This window comes from Sesamum indicum, linkage group LG4 (assembly GCF_000512975.1).
Source record: "Sesamum indicum cultivar Zhongzhi No. 13 linkage group LG4, S_indicum_v1.0, whole genome shotgun sequence".
Lineage (NCBI taxonomy): Eukaryota > Viridiplantae > Streptophyta > Magnoliopsida > Lamiales > Pedaliaceae > Sesamum > Sesamum indicum.
The window spans coordinates 8,754,808-8,778,210 of NC_026148.1; the positions used below are offsets into that span (position 1 = coordinate 8,754,808).

A 23,403-nucleotide genomic window follows, 5' to 3' on the forward strand; every position below is an offset into this window, starting at 1 on the left:
CCTGGAGAAATACACACACTTCCACTCCCGGGGGCATCAAACAAGTGGCTGCCCAATCATATGATGTTTGAAACTAAGTACCTTTTTCTTGTTTAAGTTTCCGCTCCTACTATTATTTGTAATATATAATTCCCAGTCAATTTGTTTTTAAATTAAGAAAAAGCTGAGAAATGAATGCAAACGGCGAGGTTGAACGACTTATAGATATAGAAATACATTTTCAGAATATATAAAACCGTGAGCTTTATATGAAGCTCATACAATATTTTATAAAATATGACACTGATTAAGTTGCAAGCCGCATTAATATTATATTTTTTTAGATACGAGATTAGCTTCACTAATTCTGGCCACGTTTCTAAACATATTATAAATGGAAGATCTGTAGGTGTTTAAGTTCACATGAATCATAATGACATATCATTCACACAAATATCCATATATACAAATTTGTCGTTATTAGGCAGCATTTTAGTAAGTATACGTTGCGTCTTCATCCTTCTTGTCTCCCTGTTTTGTTAGGTTGGTTGGATCCCTCTTCTACACGATTGTTCTCATGTTCATCTATTTGCTTCAAAATAAGACCCAATGGCATATATTTAGATGAGTGTGGATTAGGATGGGTTAAATGAGTTTAGATGTAATGCAAATACATAGCACATATGTATATATATTTGTATGACTGAATTGTACGTACGTAGGATGTCATGTCGACTATTGATGATGAGTTTGTACATATCTAAAATCAACATATTCTTATCATTTCTTCATACATCACTAATTATTACAATCCCTGCAAAGCTGGAAATTCCATTCATCACTTGTCTTATGGGACATTATTTTGATTTTGTTTACACTACTTAAATAATAATGATAATACAATGCTATCAAAATTAATATCACCATTGTATTAGATTTTCAGGTTAAATTGCAATTATTGTCCTATATTATATTGGTGGTGGTATATTAGAACTCTAATCATGGGTAGTTAATTATAACCCATAATTCAATAATTTTTAGCATGAGAGGACTCCGATCATCGTGATTTTTTAATTTACCAAAAATTACTGACATGGACGAAATTAGGATTTTTTAAATTGAAAAATTTTGCTAACTAAGCGTATAACCAACCTTCTCCAGCCACACAAGCAATGACTAAAGTACATTTTATGCCCTATATGTTGGAGAGGGTGATATTTTAAGACTACATCTACAAGATGTTGACAATTTCAAGACTCTTCTCCAAGCCAATTTAACAGATTTGTAATAATATAAGCTGACAACAACGTATACGATGCAGGAGATAAGTGTCAAGATAAACTCATATGGTAATATGACAAAAATGTTTGGAATAAAGTTCATATCCAAAATAATGTAAAGTTTTTCACATTCTGGCTCATGAAAATTAGCATCAGCTTGAACGACAGTTCTTTAAATGCCACTCCCTACTATATAGGACATAAAATGCAATTAAATGTTGCTTACGTCGTGGGGGGAGGTGATTGGATGCTCTGTCAATAAAAATTTTAATTTAAAAAACTCTAATTTCGTTCATATCTATAAATTTGCTATAGATTATTAAACTTCGAGTCTTCTAAATGTTAAAAATTATTGAATAATAGGTTACAATTTGCCATTCTTGTAATTAGAGTCCTTGAATTATTCACTTCCTAACATAAAGGACAATAAATACAATTTAGCTTAATTTTTACTATTAAAAATTATACTGCATCTTCTATGGGAAATAATATAAATACTTGCCATGCACATAAAAATTACGTCATTTATTTTATTTAAAAGTACGCTGATTTATATATATCGACTACAATAAAGATACAATATAATCTGTAATAAAAAAAAAAAAAAACTAATCTATGTCGAAAACTAAACAAAAGCTACATTGCTTTTTGTTCTTTAAAAAAAAATCCTAAATCAATCAAAATTTTTCCTTTTCCTTTCTCATAAATGATAAGTATATGATTGCAATGAGGTTTAAATAACCATCAAGAAAAGCAAACACTTGGAAAGCAAGCACAGGACTTTTTGCGGCAGAATTCCATATCAAAAGCCCCACGTCTTCAGCATCTTATGGTGTACTACTCCTATTTATTATACTCATCTCCCTTTAATTTCCACTTGTAATCTAAGCTTTAGAAGAAACATGGAATCCCCACATGAAGAAAACCCGCACAGATCGACCAGAAAAACAAGCAAGAATGCTAGGAGGTTTACTAATGAACAAATAAGATCACTGGAGACCATTTTCGAGATGGAGACTAAGCTTGAGCCAAGAAAGAAACATGAGGTAGCAAGAGATCTTGGGCTGCAGCCTCGTCAAGTAGCCATTTGGTTTCAGAATAGAAGAGCCAGATGGAAATCAAAGCAACTAGAGCAGGAATACAAAGTGCTCAAAACAAACTATGATGGTTTGTGCATGCAATTTGATCACTTGAAGAGGGAAAAACAGTCTTTGCAAATGCAGGTATATTATATACTTTCTTGTTATTTCAGTTTACGGATAATTAGAACAACGATGGTCTAAGTATTTAGATGTATTTGAATATAGTTCTTCGAGTTTGAACACTTGAAACGGAGCCCGGTAGCTGGAGATTTTCATAGTGTAAAATACAATTGTATGGTTTAACATTAAAATTGAGGGATTTCTTGTAGTATGTATGAGTTTTAGGCGTGTCAATGTAATTATCCTTCTTGTTTTACTATGCTTAGATATCTAAGAGTAGGGCTTTTCCACAGCTACAGGAGCTGACTGATCTAGTGAAGAATCTTGACAACGTTGGGATAAGTGATGGAGATGCTGAGCTGAAAGAAGATCCCAACAGCTCAAATGAAGGAATGGATCACAACGATGCTATGTATACAGACGATGAGGAAACAGTTACCAAGTACTTTAAGGAAACGGAAGAGCAAGAACCTCTGAGCTGGGGTACTGAACAAGTAGAGATCAGTCACTTAGAATCACCGGAGACATGGTGCAATGATCTTTCCTCAGGCAGCCTATTCGATCAGTCGTCCTGCAAGTCGAACTGGTGGGAGAGTCTCAAAATTTAGGAATTAGAGAATGTTAAAAGTTAAATTTCATATAATTGAAGTAGAAATACATGATGTTATGCATTGTTGTTGAGATTGATCTGATTAGATATAGTAAAATAGTTCATTTGAGCAGCAAGAATAGTATATATGATGCATGTAAATGGAAGAGCAGTTTCAAAGTATGTAACAGTTCTCTGTATTCTCTATTGGTTCTCTCTTTTCAGCTTTTACTAATCACTTCTAACATACATCAAGCTTCCAAAAGACAAGCTCTTGTGGGAGTTCGTGGACTATGTTTTAAAAGTTTGAGCCACTCCAATAATAATATTCAGTATATATAAATGTAAATTTCTTAAGAAAAGTTACCCCTCCCCCCGGCAGGAAAAAAGAAGGCTTAGAATTAATCACCATGACCATTACAATATCATTCTCATAATGTCATCTATTAGCAGAAGTTAGTTTTATTCAGTAAAATTATCAAGAATCCAAGAATTTACAGTTATAATTAGACCAAACAAAAGATAAACTATTTTCCTGAATTTTAAAAATATTCACATTCTCCAAAGTGAATTGCAAATGCAGATAAGCTACTTGAGATTTTTAGAGTTGGAACTCATATTTCATGGTGAACAAGTGACCTTAGATCAAGCCGCTTTTTTTTTTTTTAACCCCTTCTCAGTATGTTTTTTCACTTGATCGGCTTTTGATCCTTCCATCTCTTATCCATCTCAAAAGGCGCAAACTTCTTCCTGCTTCAAACAAGAGAGAAGCAGCAGCGTGAACAATGGCTCTCTTAATTTCATATCCAGCATCCACAGTGTGCATTAGCTGCTCCACATCTTCCCAGAACCCGGCAATTTCGTCTCCTTCCCTTCTGAAAAATCTCAAAATCCCTCGTTTCTGGCCTTGGCAAAAGGTAATCAACGCCCCTGTAACTCGTCTTTGTTTGTGTAATTTTCTACTCTTTCACTTTAATTTTTCCTTTTTAATTTCTGGGTCTTATACCATTGGTCTTGAGTCAAATGTATAGTAAAATAGTTTCTACATGTGATTGGCAGGTAAAGATAGGCCCATTGGGTGTATCTCCGATGGGGTTTGGGACGTGGGCTTGGGGTAATCAGCTGTTATGGGGTTATCAAGAATCAATGGATAATGAGCTTCAGCAGACTTTCAATCTTGCTGTTGAAAATGGGATTAATTTATTTGATACGGCTGATTCTTATGGCACTGGGAAGTTGAATGGACAAAGCGAGAAGCTTCTCGGGAAGTTTATCAGCGAGTTTGAAGGTTGATTTTCTTTCTATTTTTGCTTGATGAGATAGATTTGAGCTAATGTCTAATCTATTTATTCTGAGTTTTTGCTTTATGTCTTATTTACTTGCATATGAACTCTTTGGTGGTGGGATTCAGGTAAATTAGCCGTAGATGCTATTAAACTTGCCTTTGTAATGCATATATTGGATCAGTAGATGTTGATCAGGTCTTGCAAATGCTTGATGATGCATTATAGATTTTTGGATATGATTTGAGTTATGGAGAAATCACTACTTCAGAAGTTTGTTTTAGTTTTACTAGTTCCAGTGTGTGAAAAACTTGCAAAAGCTGTGTTCTAGAAGGTAAGTTTGTAATATAAAGGGATCAATCTTGCACTTGCTGTCAAAATAATGTGTTCTGGGATCAAGTTATGTAATTTTACTTGAGCATTTTGAAAATGAAGTTAACCCTCTATTTGTTTTGCTGATTCAGTATTTTGTTGCCTCTATGCCAAGGAAATAAGCAGCTGCGGGACAACATCGTGATTGCTACAAAATTTGCTGCTTATCCATGGCGTCTAACACCTAATCAATTCGTAGATGCCTGCAAGTATGCTTCGTCTTTATTTCACTTTCCATGAGTTGCCGCTTAGGAGCAAAACTATTTACTCTTGTAAATGAAAACCAAATAGAGTATCTTTCTCAACCAAGTTGTCTAAATTGCCCCAAAGCGCGTGTAAGAGCTCATAATTCTATCAGCTCCGCAATAAGTCGATCAAATAGAGTAATAGCTGGACCTCCTAAGATGAATAAATTAGTAACTTTCCTCTTGATTTCTTCATTATATAAGATTTTAATAAGGATTTGTGTTTCAGGTCTTCATTAGACAGGATTCGGCTTGATCAAATTGGAATAGGACAACTGCACTGGTCAACAGCAAATTATGCTCCTCTGCAGGAGCGAGCTCTTTGGGATGGTTTAGTGGCAATGTATGACAAGGTCACCGTGAACTTATTCTAATTTTGGCCAAAAGATGATCATGTGTCTTTCTTCTTGTAAATATTTGTTATAACTTTCCTCTGACTTTTTAGATTTCCGAACTTATTTGGCTTCTTTATCATAGAAAATACTTCATTACAGGGATTAGTACGAGCGGTTGGTGTGAGCAATTACGGACCAAAGCAGCTACTAAAAATACATGATTACCTTAAGGCTCGAGGGGTGCCCCTCTGCTCTGCTCAGGTGTTATTTACGTTTCAGTTTCCCATGAATTTAGAAACCTTCTCGTATTTAGGGGAAGTAAACGTGAGTGAGTTATAAGGTTTGTTAAAAAGAAGTTATGGCCAGTAGTGGGATGAGTTTCTGAACCTTATTGCTTGATTCTAAGTGAGAATTTGGAGTTTGGAATGTAAACATCATGGTGTTGAGAATATCTGAATAGGTGCAATTTTCATTGCTGAGCATTGGAAAAGATCAGCTAGAAATCAAGGATATATGCGACTCTTTGGGTATTCGTGTAATTGCTTACAGTCCTTTGGGACTTGGCATGCTTACTGGAAAATATACCCCCTCCAATCTTCCAAGCGGACCACGGTATATATGAACTTGATTTTCATGTATTTTCCAATTGCCAACCATATAACAGTATTATCTCAGTGCATTAGGTGCTGTCACTTTATAGGGGGCTTCTGTTTCGGCAAATTTTACCAGGACTTGAACCGCTGCTGAATTCTCTTAAAGAGATTGCACAGAGGAGACGCAAAACCATTTCACAGGTACTGCAAAACTGAACTTTAGTAGCACATCTCGACGTACTTGATAATCGTCGTATTTCCTACAAACTGGGTGGCTATCATGTATATGGAGTAATCTCCGACTTCCTAGCCTGTGGAAATTACGCTCTTTGGACTTTGAAATCCAAATTTGATTACTAATATGAGGGGTTTTCCCTATAGCATAGCCTTCAGTTTTATTCCAAGAGGTTTTGAAGGTCATCGGATGGAAGGGAGAAGATATGATGATTAAGATTTGCATATATTTGAAAATATCAGAAACTAGAGCAGTATCACCAGTTTCACATTTCAATCTTGATTCTTAAGAAAGGACTGTTTATTCATCTAATGAAAATATGTGTTGGCAGGTTGCTATAAACTGGTGCATCAGCAAAGGTACCATTCCAATCCCCGGAGTGAAGTCGATAAAACAAGCTGAGGAAAACTTAGGCGCCCTTGGTTGGCAACTTACTTCAGATGAGCTGCTGCAGTTAGAATATGCAGCTCTTGAATCTCCGCGCAAGATGGTTCAAAACATCTTCCAGACAAGGCAAGTACACCATAAATCTCTCGTTCGTTTTTGCTTATTTTCGTCTCAATAGTTTCTTTGAGGGGAGCAAGTTATCACATAAAAATACCGGAGCAACGAGTTTACTTATTCTCCTGTAGAAATTGACGATGATTTTATCCTCTGTTTGCATATGCAACAGATAAATCCAAGAGAAGAGACCCCTACTGGAGCAAGGCACATCCTGATTGAATTGCCATAAAATCGAAAGGATCACCAATCAACTTGATTATTTTCGTCCAAATGTGGCAATCTCGATTTCAACCCCGACTTGATGGGCAACAACATAAGAACCAGCGGCTGGCAGAATTACAGATTCTAATGGGCAGATATGTTAATTGAAGCTATAGCAGTAGCTCCCAAACTTCTGTAGTCTCATTAGAGGTGATTGTCCTCCAGAACCAAAACGAACCTCACTAATGAGCGAAGTAAAATTCAGTGTAGTTGAGCGCTTGCTGTTATCAGAGACCTTATGGGTGCAAATGAACATACCGGATTAAACCACCCAACAATCTCACGCAAACCAAATTTTGATATTGTGGAAACAAGGTAATGTTTCTTACACCCTAAAAATTCCAGACGCCCATTAAGTCAATGTACTGGATAATTGAAGGTTTGAGAAACAAATGAGGATATTTGACATACTCGTTTCTATCAAATATAGATGAGATAGTTCTTTACATATAGAGATCATTAGCTCTAATTATACGGCTGCAATATATCACTAGGCATACTGTGAAAACATGACCCAACTACAGAGATTGCATATAAAATGCAGCCGTGCCAATCTTGTGGGAACAGCGTGTATATATGTCTCAAGAAAGGGTAAGAGTTCAAAGAGCATGAAACATCCCAAGGATCAAGAAATAAGTATTCTATGGACCACCAATAGCCTAGGGTTAAATGCACCATCAAGTCATTTCCTAATAATACCAGCCCTGAATAGCTTCGATGAAACACAATTCAATCTAACTACCTGGGACCGCCGAGGTAAGAGTAAAGAGGCCACAAACATTATACAACACCACAAGTAACACCATAGGCATAAGTTACTAATACTGGACAACAGAGGAAGCATAACAATTGCTAGAGGGCAGCCAAGCCTTTTGGGTAAATTAAATCCAAATTCATTTCAGCAATATCTGGTTGCAAAACTGAAAGGGTAAAGCTTCATCAATATTAATGTCAATCAGCAAAACACCCACATTATGTGTCTCATTGGCAAGAATCTAAAACAAAGACAAAAAGGGCAAAGCCAAGCAATTATCCAGCCAGCAGTCTACTTGATCTTCTTCTTTGGCCTCAACTGCACAAAACAAGTAAGAAAAATATTAATATTATCCACCAACTTGAACAACTAATAAGCAAACATCTGCCAGGAATGAATCACAGATATAAACCTGGTTGCTGTGTCCACACTTCTTCTTCCTGCAGTTGACAGCACGAGGGTGCAGGCGGGCATAACACCTACAAGACCAATTGCAAGTATAACATTATAATCCCTCCAAGAATGTAGATCATAATATAAAAATTTTGAGATCATTAATGACAGCCAAGCTTCAGCTACTCGGTAGTTCAGACTAGATAGTGAAACTATGTGATAAATTTCCCACAGCTCAAACACGAGAATTGCTGTGACAGACTAAATGATATTTCTCCATACTCTTTCCTGCATAATTTCCAACTACCAAATAAAACTTAATATGCACTCTACATAATTGATAATAACCATAAGTAACATCAACCACAAGAAAGTTATTTATACACGCATAATACAAGTAAAACAAAAGAAACAGCAAACATCAAGGCAAGGGAAAACTGAAGTGGAGAACAAACAAAATCCATCAAATACACTCGGGAATAGACATACTTGCGGCAAATCATCTTGTCCTGATTGTATTTCCTAGCCAATGCCATGAGTGAGGGCTCAATGATACCACCCCTAAGCCTCAGAACCAAATGGAGAGTCGACTCTACAAGATCAATCGAACATAAGCTAACAACAAAAGCAATAAAAGAAAAACAGAACCAACAGCACTGATTTATGTAAGACACCTTTCTGAATGTTATAATCAGCAAGGGTCCGGCCATCTTCAAGCTGCTTTCCGGCGAAAATCAGACGCTGCTGATCCGGAGGGATTCCTGAACACAAATAACAAAATTATATAACTTGAGAAAACATCGTTTCTATTGCTTTCTTCTTCCTTTTCGGTTAACATGGTCAGAAACCAAAGCTGCGGCCCAAATTAAACAAACAAATACAAATAATGAATCCTTCTTTCTAACATACTATCTATCTCTTACCTTCTTTGTCCTGAATCTTGGCCTTGACATTGTCAATGGTGTCGCTGGATTCAACCTCGAGCGTGATGGTTTTGCCGGTTAGGGTTTTGACGAAGATCTGCATTCTTCCGGCTTTGGTAGGCTACAACTCTTCTCCTCCAAGTCTTGGAATTTAGGCAGACGGCAGGCTTTATATATGAAGAACCTTCTAGGGTTATGGGTCCGCTTAACGCTTCTACGACGTCGCATTCTAAAGTTGTGATTTGTGATAATAAATCGAAAAGAAAATAAAAAATGATGCAAATGAAACCCTTGGGAAATTCAATATTAAATGAAAAAATATTCTCACATTAATCATTACACGAAATACCATCTATTAAATTAAAAAATTTATTTTTTAAAAAAAAAAGAATTTCCGGGATGCAAGTTGATTTTCTTGTCATTTTTTAATTTTCAAGGCCTGTTTTGTTTGCATGATTGGGCTGCTTACCAGTCCTCCTTAGTTGGGGGAATTTATTTAAAAAATGCAAGAAAAATTAAAAAAATAATTATAATGTTTGGATTCATTTTCTGATTGTTTTGTTGTGTTTTGTGGAAATAGAGAGAGAAAAACAAAGATAAACAAGTGTGTGTTAGAGATAGTATGTATGTTTGGATTTATTTTTGGAAATAATTTAAAATAAGTATTATATATTTAATGTGTGTTTTGGGAGACAAAAATTACTATTTATTATCAAATCATGTCTTTGAAAATAATTTAAAATAAGTATTATATGTTTAATGTTGTATTTTGGGAGACAAAAATTACTATTCATTGTCAAATTATGCCTTTTTTATATATATTTATGTATATATGTGTGTGTATATATATGTATATTTTTATGCTAAAACAGTTAAAAACACCTAAATAAGGTGTTTTTGAATGATGACAAACATTGGGTATGTTTTGACTTGTCTCGAAAATAAGTTGAAAATGAAAACAAATATAGTGAATGTGTTTTTAAAAAATTTAGAAAAGTAAGTGGCACCGCGGTTCAAAACTGCGGTGACAAATTTATTTTTTTTTAAAAAAAATTATTTTATTTTACGATGAATTGCTGTCAATTTCTTGTTAAAATTTTGGCACCATCATGGCGAGTTGTCAACCATCAAATAAACCGTTTGACTCCCCTTGATGAGAACGAACATTTCCCCACAAACAATTTCAAGTTTTATCAATCGTAAATAATGAATTTTTAGCACAAACACCGCACCTTTCGACCGTCGATTCGCCGCCACCGGAGCGACCCACGATCACGAACCATCACCAGTGGACTCGCCTCGACCTAACGGTTCTAACGAGATCAACCTAGTTCAATTTTATTAAATATTTGTTAAGATATGAAAATTTGAAAAAATTTCCACCAAACTGCCATTTATCCACCGTCAGGACGAATCACAGATTAAGACCATAGTCGTTCGAATCCTGTCGTCCAGACGATTCCAACAAAACCAATCTTGCTCAATTTCATCAAGTATTTATTTGTTCAATTAAAATATATATGTTTTAAAATAGTTATAATTTTATTAAATTCTATTTATTAATTAATAATACTATTTGTAATAATTAATTAATTAATAATACTATTTATAGTTAATTAATAATTAATAATTAAGTTTATAATTAATTAATAATACTATTTATAAAAATAATTAATTAATAATACTATTTATAATTAATTAATAATTAATAATTAATAATACTATTTAGACCAGTCTTGCTCAATTTCATCAAGTATTTGTTGAGATTTGAAAATTTGAAGATTTTTTCACCAAAAATTCGCTGAAACTGTTTGTCAAATTCATTTTCTTTTTTTTGTTTGTTCAATTAAAATACATATATTTTAAAATATTTAAAATTTTATTAAATTCTATTTAATTAATTATAAATAATATTATTAATTATTAATTAATTATAAATAGTATTATTAATTAATTAAATAGAATTTAATAAAATTATAACTTTAATTATAAATAGTATTATTAATTAATTAAATAGAATTTAATAAAATTATAACTATTTTAAAACATATGAGTTTTAATTGAACAAACAAATACTTGATGAAATTGAGCAAGATTGGTCTTGTTGGAATCGTCTGGACGACATGATTCGAACGGCTATGGTCTTAATCTGTGATTCATCCTGACGGTGGAGAAATGACAGCAAACAGATTCAGCGCGAATTTTCAGCGGAAAAATCTTCAAATTTTCATATCTTAACAAATATTTAATAAAATTGAACTAGGTTGGTCTCGTTAGAATATCTTAACAAATATTTAATAAAATTGAACTAGGTTGGTCTCGTTAGAACCGTTAGGTCGAGGCGAGTCCGGTGGTGGTGGTTCGTGCTAAAAATTCATTATTTACGGTTGATAAAACTTGAAATTGTTTGTGGGAAAATGTTCGTCTCATCAAAGGGAGTAGAACGGTGTATTTGATAGTTGACAACTCGCCATGATGGTATCGAAATTTTAACGAGAAGTTGGCAGCAATTCATCGTAAAATAAAATAAATTTTTTTTTTAAAAAAAATTGTCACCGCGGTGACACATTAATTTTTTTTTTTAAAAAAAACAATATTACCGCCGCTGGCTACCGTGGTTACATAGAGAAATTTTTTTTTAAATAAAAAATTGTGGCACTGCAGTGAGTAACCGCGGTGCCACTTATTTTTCTAAATTTTTCCAAAACATATTTACTATATTTGTTTTCATTTCCAACTTATTTTCGAGATAAGTCAAAACATACCCAATGTTTGCTATCATTCAAAAACACCTTATTTAAGTATTTTTAACTGTTTTAGCATAAAAATATACATATATATACACACATATATACATAAATATATACAAAAAAGGCATAATTTGACAATGAATAGTAATTTTTATCTCCCAAAATACAACATTAAACATATAATACTTATTTTAAATTATCTCAAAAGACATGATTTGACAATGAATAGTAATTTTTGTCTCCCAAAACACAACATTAAATATATAATACTTATTTTAAATTATCTCCAAAAACAAATCCAAACATACATACTATCTCTAACACACACTTATCTATCTTTGTTTTTAAATTATCTCTAGTTATGTTTGTTTTTGTTTTTGGCCCATCTCAAAGATGGGCCAAAAATTTTATATGTTTGGTTCTCTTTATCTTTCTGTTTTCTGCCATATTTTAGACTATTTTACTTTATTTTGCAGGCCCACTCTAACTCTGCAACTAATTATAGAACACTGCAAAAGAACGACTTCTCGTGCAGAAAAAGAACATCTTCTCTCCACCTTTGATTTCGACTCCATCGTCGCCATTCCGAAAACCCACCGGCCGAGATGTATACCCATCAACTCCCCTCCTCAAGGCGAACATTCCGGTATGTTTCAATTCAATTTTCATCCATGTTTTCAATGTGTAGTATATTGAACCATTTTGTACATTCAAGCTTCGATTTGCAGCCGTTTGAGCGCCTTATGCCCGTGAACCACCACCATTCGTTTGCCCATCGTCCGTCGAGGCCAACGGACCCTCACCCATCGAGTTTCGACAACTGTACGGTGAGATTGAGCTTCTTCACCGAAATGCCGATCATTTCACCGACAGATTTCTTCGCAGTTGATGGTGATGTCACAAAGGTTGGGTAATTTTCTATATATTTTCGAGTGAATAGGGTTTCAAATTTATTTTTTTTTGTAATTTATTGAAATGGCTTCAATTGAATTAGTGAATCACTGTATCGCCATTATTATTGCAGCAACCGAGCATGTGTTCTTTTGGTTCGTTTCTAACTTTTACCAACATATTATCAGCTTTTCTTTTATTAATTTTTACTATACTGTCAGATACATCAGTGCTTGTATACTGTAGTATCGATACTTTCAAAATATTTCACTGTTTCGCCCGTCAAACAATAATGGTGGAGACTGTCTGAATACATCGTTACTTTCAAAATATTTCACTGTTTTGCCCGTGAAACAATAATGGTAGAGAGTGTACTCCTTCCTCTATATATTTATGTAACTTTAGATGCATTTTGCACTTTCATTCTTTCCTCTCATTCGCAAACATTGTATGAGTAGTCAATTTGGTTACTTTGCTTAGAGTAAAGCATTGCGTCGTAGTTGTTTACACGCTCATTTCGTTGGAGATTTTCGTTGGTGGTGGAGTTTTGTCATCGATCTAACATTGTCTTTTACTACTTTTTGTGATTAAGGTATGTATATGAACTTTAGCTTTGTGGATATTTGTTGTCTGTGTATGGATTCAATCGGATATCATAATATTGAGATGTAATTTGCTTCTACGATATGGCTTTGTCTGCAATTTGGTTAGACTTTGTCTAAGTTGGAGAGGAGTTAATGTTTTAGATTGATATAGCATGCTTTTGTTGTAAATATGATGTTATTTTGCCTTCAAATGGTTTGTGGATTTTGTTTATGTTCGGTTAATTCATCTTTTCTATTTTCCAGTTGTTTAACTTGGTAATTGAAGATCTTTAACTTGATTTCCTTGAGTATTTACACAATGAGGTTGCTAGAACTGATTTGGAAGTTCGCATTACATGTACATCTATCTTGTTTTGGCACTTGTGATGCTTGGATTACAGTAATTAGAACACTCTGAGGGACCCGGATCCGCCTTGCTTTTCTTGTTTCGCATTAACCTTTCCTTCACTCCAAAATGAAGTTGAAAACGTCAAATGGTGCCAAAGAATTACTATAGTCAATACAATAGCAGTACAAATTTACAGCACCATATTGTTTTTTGGTGGTCAAAGCTCTTTTCTCTGTTGGCCCTTTGATTTCGAAAAGAACTATTTATTTCAATCACTTTGCCTACTGTATATATTCATAACTAAACAGTGCAAGTACATCTAATTGTTGTGATATTTTCCTATTAACTTCCAGTTGTGACACAGATAAAGAGCATTGTGATGGTAAAGAATTGCTCTGTTAAGGAGCCAGGGCAGCGTTATGGGTCTTTAAATCTATATTTTAGAATTTGGATCATATTGATTCTAGATTACATGTATGACAACTCAAGTTTCTTTCGGCTCTGGATTTGGAGTGAAGTTAAATGTTTGCAGGGAAAACACAGAATTTTCATGCACACACTCAATTAAACATGCTTCCTAAATTGTTAAGCTTTTGGTTGCAATATATATAGCAAAAATTTTATGTGGATCATTTAACATGTGAGTGAACTTAGAGTGAAGTAATAATTCTACTTGGCATTTAGCTTGTGGAATCTCAGTGACGATAAGACTCAGAGAGTAAATGAATTTGTTGTTTTAGAAAATACTGATCATTTTGCATGCGCAACTTGCTTATCGACTTGTGCACTTAAAACAGTTTCTTGTTCTTTTTTCTCCCATAAAATTCTGTGGTCCTACTTGTGCACTTAAAACAGTTTCTTGTTCTTTTTTCTCCCATAAAATTCTGTGGTCCTGTCATTCTGATTATTATTTCACTACAAGCTCTATTAACTTCAATTGTCGTTTTGTATTGATTTTTTTGTCCTATTGAAGCATATATGCACCAGTATTGGAGATCCCATTGCTATTAAATACATGAACTGAAGGCTGATTTTTTTATCAAAATATGATCAATTATTTAAGTAAAGCATATTTATGTGAGATCAATTCAAGATTCATATTAATATATTTTGGCTAGTAAAATTGTGAGTTATTTAATTTTTCATTATAAAAAAAAAGAAAAATTATATTAATATAATTTTTTTAAATATATTAATAATAATATAACGAGTCGCGATTCGAATTAAAATTTTTTTTTTTAAAAAAAGTCCTAAATCGGAATTTCGAATACCGACTCCAAGTGCAAATTTTTTTTTTGTTTTTCTAATTAAATTTTGTTAATTAATGATATAAATTTGTTTATTTATGTATAATTAATATATTAAAATTTAAAAAATTATAATATTAAAATTGTATTAATATAAAAAATTATAATTAAGTGTACAAATATAATATGTATATTTTTTTGTACAGTTATAAAAAATAAAATGAAGTATACAATTATTTTTGACAATCCAATACCAGTACATCTGATTGTGTATACGACTTGGGCAATTTTTCTTTTTTGTTTTTATTTAATTAAATTGTAAATAATTAATTATATAATTTCATTTAATTATACATAATTAACATATTAAAATTACAATTATATTAATTAACATATTAAAGTTACAGTTGTATTAATTAACATATTAAAGTTATAATTTTATTTAATTATATATAATTAATTAAAATTATATTTATTTAAAAAATTATAATTAAGTGTACAAATATAATAATGTATATTTTTTTATACAGTTGTAAATAATACAATGAAATATACAATTATCTTTGACAAACCGATACCGGCACATCTGGTTGTGAAGAAGAATTTTTGGAATATTTCTATGAATTTTCTATCAATTTATTATTACTATATAATTTAATTAAACAACAATACATAGAATTACGCATGTGGTTAAATATAACAAATCTAATAATTTAATTAACCAATTATACCATTTTTATATCAAATGTGATGTTTACTTGAATATTAATATAACTAGCCAAAATCATAAAATAGCTAATAATATAATTTTATAAATTATTCACAACAAGATGGATTGCGCGCAAATGCGTGCAAGGCAACAATCCTAACAAAAAAATTCTTCTACACAATCAAATGTACTAGTATTGGATTGTTAAAAATAATTGTATACTTCTATGTATTTTTTACAACTGTACAAAAAAATATACATATTATATTTATACACTTAATTATAATTTTTTATATTAATACAATTTTAATATTATAATTTTTTAAACTTTAATATATTAATTATAATTAATTAATAAAATTATATAATTAATTAACAAAATTTAATTAAAAAAACAAAAAAACAAATTTGCACTTGGAGTCGGTATTTGGAATACCGACTCCAAGTCGGGATTTTGAATACCAACTTCAAGTCGGTATTCGAAGTCCCGATTTGGGACTTTTTTTTAAAAAAAAAAAAATTAATCGAATCGCGACTCGTTATATTAGTGTTAATATATTTTAAAAAATTATATTCATATAAATTTTCTTTTTTTTGATAATAAAAAATTAAATAACTCGTAAAATTGTTATGTGTTATTTTTTATTTTCTTATTAAATATTAAAACTGTTTACATAGAATTATCATGATTGAATTTTAAAAAAATAAGCATATAAAATAAATTCTGATATCATGAATTAGATAATAAATTTGAATTAATATGATTCTACAACCTAAAAATTGTTAGGAATAACAATTTGATTTGATATGATTAAAATTAAAAGAAATATTAATTTTTTTCGCCTCGTTGGAAAGATGCATCGGTCGGACGACATAGGTTCTTCGCATACGTCTCGTGCAGAGAAAATTCATTGGACCCAATATATGGAATGAATTTTCATCGAATTTATGCACGAAGAGTTTGTAAGCCACCGCCTGCAGTCATCAACTTTTTCACCCTCTGTTTGGGCTCGTATAACCGATAGGATGAATTCGGCATTCAGCCCAAGCTATTATGTGTTTACCCCGGAACAACTCAAGGGTAAGCTGAACAGGATGCGTCGTGCATGGCGCTTGTTGAATGACCTTGTGAACAGGGGAACTGGGTGGGGGGTGGGACTATGATCGGAACACTGTTACAGATGAGTTTGGACGTTTGGAGGAGCTTTATCGGGTATTAATTTTTTCTATCTTAATTTTACATATAATGCGTACACACCTAACATCTTGTTTGACATCTAGTAAAGAAACATTCCACGTTTGCGACGTACATAAATTGCCTAATGTAGAAAAATTCTGAGTATAAAAAAATAGTTGAACATGGGATACCGCACTTTGACCTGTGCACCCAAATGTTCGCAAGGAATACCGCAACGGGAGGCATTGCACGGTCATCCGCACAACCAACCCGAGCAGCCCAGACCGTATCTATCGGGGACGATCATCATATGGCGGGTGAGAATTCAGGCAGTCGCCGTTCGCTGGAGGACTATGAAGATACAGCATTCTCTGACACACAGTCAATGCCGACTCCTGGCGGATACTTTCCTACTCCGGGGGCACAAAGCTTTACATCACCATCTAGTAGCAAGCGCCAAACAAGGCGCGGGATGAGCGAATTGCACAACAAGAAGTGTGAGGCACTGGACAAGTTGCAAGAGTCACTGCAGGGAAAGATTGACAGAAGCGGCCAGAAAGCTACAGAGGCTATCGAGCGTTGCGTAGATGAGTTGACAAAGTTTAAGGATCTGCCTGACATAATCTTTACCACAGCCTTAGAGCGTTTTCATAGTCATAGCACTCGAACGATCTTCCTCCGTTTAGATGATGAGAACAAATTGCGCTGGTTGTATTCATTGGGAAAGTAACTCATGCTTGTCATTTCGGACGATCATGGGTTAACTAGGTATTTGTATTTAATTGGTATGTTGACATCTCGGACGGCCATATTGTCCTTAATTAGTGTGTTGTCGCAATCGTCATGGGGCTGAACATCCTTACTCTGTTACTTTAAATTATTCGTCAGTTTATTATGATTGTTGATGCTTATTATCTCAACTCGAGATCCCATATTGTCGTTATTTTTTAAAATTTCAATTGCAGAACCATGGCGAGTGCGAGTGATAGAGCTGCTGAATACACAAATTCCTCCAGTGACAGCCCGGATACACCCGGGACTCCAGGCAGCAACGAATCTGCTGTCCCTGAAGAGATTTATGCGTTTAAAGATTTGATATGCCCGGAGTTGTTTAGAGAGACTGTACCTCGTAACACTAGTGTGCTGCAAGGCGAAGGATGGGTAGCCGAGATAATGACAACTCCACACACTGGCAGGTTTTACGATAATATTCGCATGACAAAAGCATGCTTCTATGCATTAGTTGATGCGTTAACTTCTAGGGGATTGCTGTCTCAAATATTCGCATGACAAAAGCATGCTTCTATGCATTAGTTGATGCGTTAACTTCTAGGGGATTGCTGTCTCATGGTCAGACCTCGAGAGTGAGCTCCATTGAGGAGGTTGCACTCTTCATGCAAACGGTTGGCATGAATAAACGACAACGCGACAATATGGAGCGATTCCAACACTCACTTGAGACTATTCACCGTAGATTCCACCGGGTGCTTTCCGCTTTGTGCGCTATGGCACCCGAACTAATCACTCGCCCCAATTTTACAGACACTCATCCAAGGGTGGCTAGCAATCCAGATTTCTACCCATACTTTAAGGTATAAGTTGTATCATCAGGTCTACTAGAGTTCGCCTTGCATTGTTGACTCTTTACTTGCCAATTCATCCATATAACTAATCTCTGGTCATACTTTCATATTTTTTTCAACGAATCATAGGATTGTGACGGAGCGATGGATGGTACATTGGTCCCTGCATGGGTCCCGCAAATAGATTAGAATCGATATCGATCTCGTAAAGGGCGACTAGTACAGAATATTTTGGCTATCTGTGACTTTGATATGAATTTTACGTATGTGTATGCTGGGTGGGAATGGAGTGCAGCTGATGCCCGTGTCTTGAACCATGCTATATCACAGGACCCAACTTTCCCTTTTCCTCCAAATGGTGAGTAAACTGGTTAACACAATTCCATTATACACCATTAAAGGGGGACTAGCAATTCTTATATTATCAATTCTGATGTTGATTTATGAAGTACTGCAGGCAAGTACTATCTAGTGGATGCTGGATTTACAAACTACCAATATTTTCTTGCGCCTTACCGAGGTACTAGATACCACCTAGCTGAGTATAGGAGCCATGGTCGCCGATACCGTATCCCACAGGACCTATTTAACCATGCCCATTCTCGTTTGCGAAATGTAATTGAGCGTTGTTTTGGAGCATTGAAAAAGCGGTTTCCAATATTGCAGTGGGGGATGCCGAGCTACCTTCTTCAACACCAAGTGGATTTAGTTATCGCTTGTTGTACACTTCACAACTTCATCCGTAGGTTCAGTCATGATGACATCATCTTCAACGAACCAGAAGATGAAGTTCCTCCTGATATGGATACATTTTACCATAGAGGACATCCTACCGTGACTGAATTAGAAGCACAATGCATATTCCGTGACAACATAGCGATGCAGATGTGGGCATCTTATAATCCAAACTAGGCATTGATAAACATAAAGTAGTTACATCCGGATGTAATGTTAATGTGCAACTTTTGACAAGCGTGTAACAAGTACCAAATGATGATTATGAGTAAAAATTGGTTAGGGTCGTTACATTCGGCCCAGTGTACTACCTTTAAATATGTTCAACATATAATTTAGATGTTCGTAATAATTTAATTATGGTATTCTTTCAGTGTATACATGTTTTATATTTTATTATCTTAGATTAGATATTGCAAACCTGAGCATAAACCAAACCAACGACGTTTCTTACATAATTATTCTTGTTAACATTATTTTTCACAATCGTATGAGTTTCTATTTTGCAGGGATGGCATATCATAGATACTTGGAGCGGGCTGGCTTTCCACAAGAGGAGCATTGGACATTAAACGTTGAGCAGCGCTTAATGTGGATGATCGTTGACGACAACATCCGGGTCTCCATGAGAGATGATCATCGTGCGGAGGCACACATGTCTTAGTGGGTTCGTGCATTACGACGGCATTTTGGGTATCATTACACACTAGATCAGGTCCGTCAAAAATTTTATGAATTGAAGGAGCGTTTTCGTCAGTTCCACGAAATCACTCAGATACCAGGGATTTATTATAACGTTGAAACATTTTGTATGAATTTTCCCCACGAGCTACGACCAAATATGACACGGGTATGACATGCTATCACTTTAATTCAATCATTGCAACCTAACAACTGCCATTTCAAATTAATATTTATTTTTCAATAAATGGTTGTCAATATGAACTTGTTGTAGATCTACCCGTTGGCTAGACGATACTACCAGTATCCAGAGCCTCATTACCCCAGCATGCTCGAGATATGGGGCCCAATTAGACTGCCGCTTGGTCCAACAGAGGTGCATAGTGACGGGGGGCATAGCCAGAGTGGTAATGCACCGCATAGTTTTGTGAGAGGTGGTGAAGATGCCCCCATTATCATCTCGGGATCTACTGCAACAACGAACCAAACGCATACCCATATTTCCAGTTGGGATGTAGTGGAACAGGTAGCTCGTGGGGATGGTGGCCCACGATTGGCGTGCAATATTTCATTAGCGCCACGTCGAAGTCTAGACATGGGTTCTGGAGTTGGCGGGATTGGATCATGGACAGATTACATTCGTCGCTTTGGCGTGCAATCCGACCGTGGAGGCCATTCGCATAGTGAGGGAGACAGTACAACACGCTCACGGCAACCACAAGGAATTCCACCACGGCGACGTGACGGTCCTTAATTTATAGTGGTATTGTTGTAGAATATATGAACCAGTCACTTGTTGTCATATGTTAATTACAATTATAACGGGAACATGATTTTGTGCGTCTTTTATCATTCAATGACTGATGTGAACTGATTGTCGTAGTTTAATTGAACACTACTCCGTATTAATCCAAAATATATTTTCCGAACCATTGCAATATGTAGTTATAAATTTTAATTAGTTAATACTGGATTTTGTGGATCTTCAAAATTATAAAAAATGAAGGATGCATTGGAGGGTTGATTTACATGTTAAAGGTTTGTATTTGATTTTTGAATATAAATATATTCATTTTAACCATTTAATATTTTGTATGTAATATTTTTCTACATCATTAGAAAATTTAAAAAATTCAAAATAGTATGTCAATTCTACGCGGTTAATTCATATAATACATTATTTCAATAATATATTTAAATTTATCACCTTGCATAGAACGGCTAACAAAAATATTGTTAATGGATTACTAGAGTGCATTTAATTATTTATAAAAGTGTATTTATATAAATTATATTTTTTTATTTTCATACAAAAATAATTAAAAAAATACTATTTATTTTAATCCACTCACAATTAAATAAATTATATACATATATTCATATATATATATATAAATACATATAAAAGAGATATGATTTGACAATGAACAGTAATTTTCTCTCCCACTAACCAACATCAAATATAATATACATATTTTATATTATCTCCAAAAACAAATCCAAACATATACACTATCTCTAACTAACACCTATTTATCTTTGTTTTTCTCTCTCTATCTCCATAAACCACACTAAAACAAGTTAAAAACAAAACCAAACATAACGAATTTATTTTTCGAGAAACCCCCCAAGTCTTAATTAATCTTTTCTAAACATAATAGATTTATATACACCATTAAAAGGGAAATAATATATAATATTTTATATAGAGAGAAGAGGGTGGAGGGGCAGTAATTGATCTTCAGATATTACATTGTCTTTTTTTGTATCTAAACAGAATGTTGGCTATAGATTGGCTTCTTGTACATATATTAGTTGATGCTTCTTTACATATGTGATATTCTGGGAAGTTGTTTCTAGATTACAACACATTCCTCGCTCAATTACTACACATCACCTATTATCATATTAGGACAATATATTCCTCAATTACCACACATGACCTATAATCATCTTACCACAATCTTGGTAATGACATCACTCTCTATCTATTTAACCCCATGCCTAGGCTTCCAACCAAGCCACAACACAATGAACCTACCTCTGCTTTTCATAGCTCTTCTTGCTCTTCCATCTCTGACTTTGGCCTCTCATGGAAAAACCACTGTAAGAAAATTTAATTCCGAGGAAGATGTAGCTGTGGCTCTTGCAAAATACACAGCCAATCTTTCCCACAAATACATTAAAGAGAAAGGCTCTTTCTCTGTTGTACTGTCCGGAGGAACCCTCATTCATACACTAAGGTAATGTTTCTGAAGTTCATGAACCCTAAAATTGGCTTAGTGGGAATTGAATGTTGCCCTATTCTGATTAATTGCTTAGAGCTTAGCAAAACATTCTTCAAGTTTGTGGCTATTCTTTTTATGATGATTTGTAAATTGGGATGATCTGATTTGATGTTGTTGGATATTAGGAAATTAGTGGAGACTCCGTATAATACTACAATAAATTGGTCAAAATGGGAGATGTTTTGGGTGGATGAGAGGGTGGTTCCCTTGGATCACCCCTTGAGCAACTACAAATTGGCCCTTGATGCTTTTCTTTCTAAGGTAAACCTACATATATTTCTACTTTGTAATAATTAATGATTTTTTTTTGGTTTCGTTTGAATGTAATTGTTGATTTAATTTAAAAATTATTCATATATTCTATATTAGTTTAGAATTTAAATATATTTGATGTGGTAAAAATATCTTCTTCTGTAATAATAAAAAAATAAAATTAAACATCAAGTCGCTTATCTTTGTTAGTAAAATACGAATAAGAGAAAGAAAATTATCAATCTTTATTATGCACAAGAAGAAAACAGGAATAATTAATCATATTAAAAAAATGTGTTTTTTTTATTCTTCTTCATTTGAGAAATAAATTGTAAGTATGAGGATGTTAAAATAATTAATCTTAGTTGACAAAAAATGTTTGGACTAAAATGCGCTTACTTATACTTTTTCTCTTCTATAAATAACTAATTTTTTTATTATTTCTTTAACTATTTTTGCACATTGAAAGTCTATTTTCTTAAATTTATTTTATTTTTTAATTAAATAATAAATAAAATATTATAGTATATACTGATTAGAATCCGACGACCTTCAGTTATTTATAAACAATTAAAGTTGTACAGAAAATTCAATTCATATATGTCTTTTGTTGTTATTGTCTAATGACGATTAATTATCGTCCGCAGGTGCCGATCCCTCGGAGTAGCATTTTCCCGATTACTTACAAAAGATCTCCGGCGGAAGTCGCCGTTGACTACGAAGTCCGCCTGAAAACACTGGTGGAGGATAAAATTATCCCTCTATCCGCCACCGGCTTCCCCAAGTTCGACTTGATTCTGCTCGGAATCGGGCCTGACGGCCATATAGCTTCGCTTTTCCCCAACCGGCCGCAGCGCTACGAGAAAAAGCGGTGGATAACATTCATTACAAACTCGCCCAAGCCGCCGCCGGCGAGGATCACCTTCACTTTTCCGGTGATCAACTCCGCCTCCGACATCGCAATGGTGGTGACGGACAAGGAGGAAGCTGAAGCCGTCGCCGTCGGACTGGGGTACGCCGTTGTTTCGCCGACGCTGCCTTGCGCCGAGGTGAAGGCGAAGAATGAATTAACGTGGTTCTTGGACAAAGAGGCGGCTTCCAAACTGCACTGATGTAATTGTATGGGTTTTCTCACGTAACCAATTCATAAGTCTTAAAGAACGAATTATGTACATATTTAATAAAAGAATTCAAAATAACAAAATAACA

General features: G+C 34.2%; 4 protein-coding genes across 5 annotated transcripts; 3 read left to right on the forward strand and 1 right to left on the reverse strand.

Annotated features, from left to right (window-relative positions):
• Positions 2,009-3,257, forward strand: LOC105160292 (homeobox-leucine zipper protein ATHB-12-like). 2 transcript variants are annotated; one of them, XM_020693383.1, is made up of 2 exons: positions 2,009-2,482; positions 2,728-3,257. In XM_020693383.1, the coding sequence occupies exons 1-2, from the start codon at positions 2,162-2,164 to the stop codon at positions 3,067-3,069; spliced, it is 663 nt and encodes a 220-aa protein (XP_020549042.1). In that variant the 5' UTR covers positions 2,009-2,161; the 3' UTR covers positions 3,070-3,257. The 2 variants fall into 2 exon arrangements, with proteins under 2 accessions (XP_020549042.1, XP_011075911.1); XM_011077609.2 differs by having other exon boundaries at positions 2,017-2,482; positions 2,755-3,257.
• LOC105160294 (pyridoxal reductase, chloroplastic) lies at positions 3,440-7,180 on the forward strand. The gene is made up of 9 exons (XM_011077610.2): positions 3,440-3,967; positions 4,110-4,338; positions 4,821-4,914; positions 5,180-5,303; positions 5,445-5,546; positions 5,746-5,897; positions 5,986-6,079; positions 6,445-6,626; positions 6,787-7,180. Exons 1-9 carry the CDS (start codon positions 3,836-3,838, stop codon positions 6,788-6,790), a joined length of 1,113 nt encoding a protein of 370 aa, XP_011075912.1. The 5' UTR covers positions 3,440-3,835; the 3' UTR covers positions 6,791-7,180.
• Positions 7,749-9,109, reverse strand: LOC105160295 (ubiquitin-60S ribosomal protein L40). Its single transcript, XM_011077611.2, has 5 exons — positions 8,949-9,109; positions 8,700-8,786; positions 8,515-8,617; positions 8,045-8,111; positions 7,749-7,950 (listed from the first exon to the last, which is right to left on the reverse strand). Exons 1-5 carry the CDS (start codon positions 9,049-9,051, stop codon positions 7,924-7,926), a joined length of 387 nt encoding a protein of 128 aa, XP_011075913.1. The 5' UTR covers positions 9,052-9,109; the 3' UTR covers positions 7,749-7,923.
• On the forward strand, positions 21,625-23,390 carry LOC105160296 (probable 6-phosphogluconolactonase 3). The gene is made up of 3 exons (XM_011077612.2): positions 21,625-21,897; positions 22,068-22,203; positions 22,842-23,390. The coding sequence occupies exons 1-3, from the start codon at positions 21,626-21,628 to the stop codon at positions 23,304-23,306; spliced, it is 873 nt and encodes a 290-aa protein (XP_011075914.2). The 5' UTR covers position 21,625; the 3' UTR covers positions 23,307-23,390.

Bases quoted from the DNA above. Each gene is read 5' to 3' on its own strand.
- LOC105160292 (XM_020693383.1), top strand. From the start codon at position 2,162: ATGGAATCCCCACATGAAGAAAACCCGCACAGATCGACCAGAAAAACA. The intron at 2,483-2,727 runs GTATATTATATA...TACTATGCTTAG, and splicing joins AACAGTCTTTGCAAATGCAG to ATATCTAAGAGTAGGGCTTT.
- LOC105160294 (XM_011077610.2), top strand. From the start codon at position 3,836: ATGGCTCTCTTAATTTCATATCCAGCATCCACAGTGTGCATTAGCTGC. The intron at 5,304-5,444 runs GTCACCGTGAAC...ACTTCATTACAG, and splicing joins TAGTGGCAATGTATGACAAG to GGATTAGTACGAGCGGTTGG. The intron at 6,080-6,444 runs GTACTGCAAAAC...ATGTGTTGGCAG, and splicing joins GACGCAAAACCATTTCACAG to GTTGCTATAAACTGGTGCAT.
- LOC105160295 (XM_011077611.2), bottom strand. From the start codon at position 9,051: ATGCAGATCTTCGTCAAAACCCTAACCGGCAAAACCATCACGCTCGAG. The intron at 8,112-8,514 runs GTATGTCTATTC...TTGGTCTTGTAG, and splicing joins GACAAGATGATTTGCCGCAA to GTGTTATGCCCGCCTGCACC. The intron at 7,951-8,044 runs GTTTATATCTGT...TGTTTTGTGCAG, and splicing joins AGTGTGGACACAGCAACCAG to TTGAGGCCAAAGAAGAAGAT.
- LOC105160296 (XM_011077612.2), top strand. From the start codon at position 21,626: ATGACATCACTCTCTATCTATTTAACCCCATGCCTAGGCTTCCAACCA. The intron at 21,898-22,067 runs GTAATGTTTCTG...GTTGGATATTAG, and splicing joins ACCCTCATTCATACACTAAG to GAAATTAGTGGAGACTCCGT. The intron at 22,204-22,841 runs GTAAACCTACAT...TATCGTCCGCAG, and splicing joins TTGATGCTTTTCTTTCTAAG to GTGCCGATCCCTCGGAGTAG.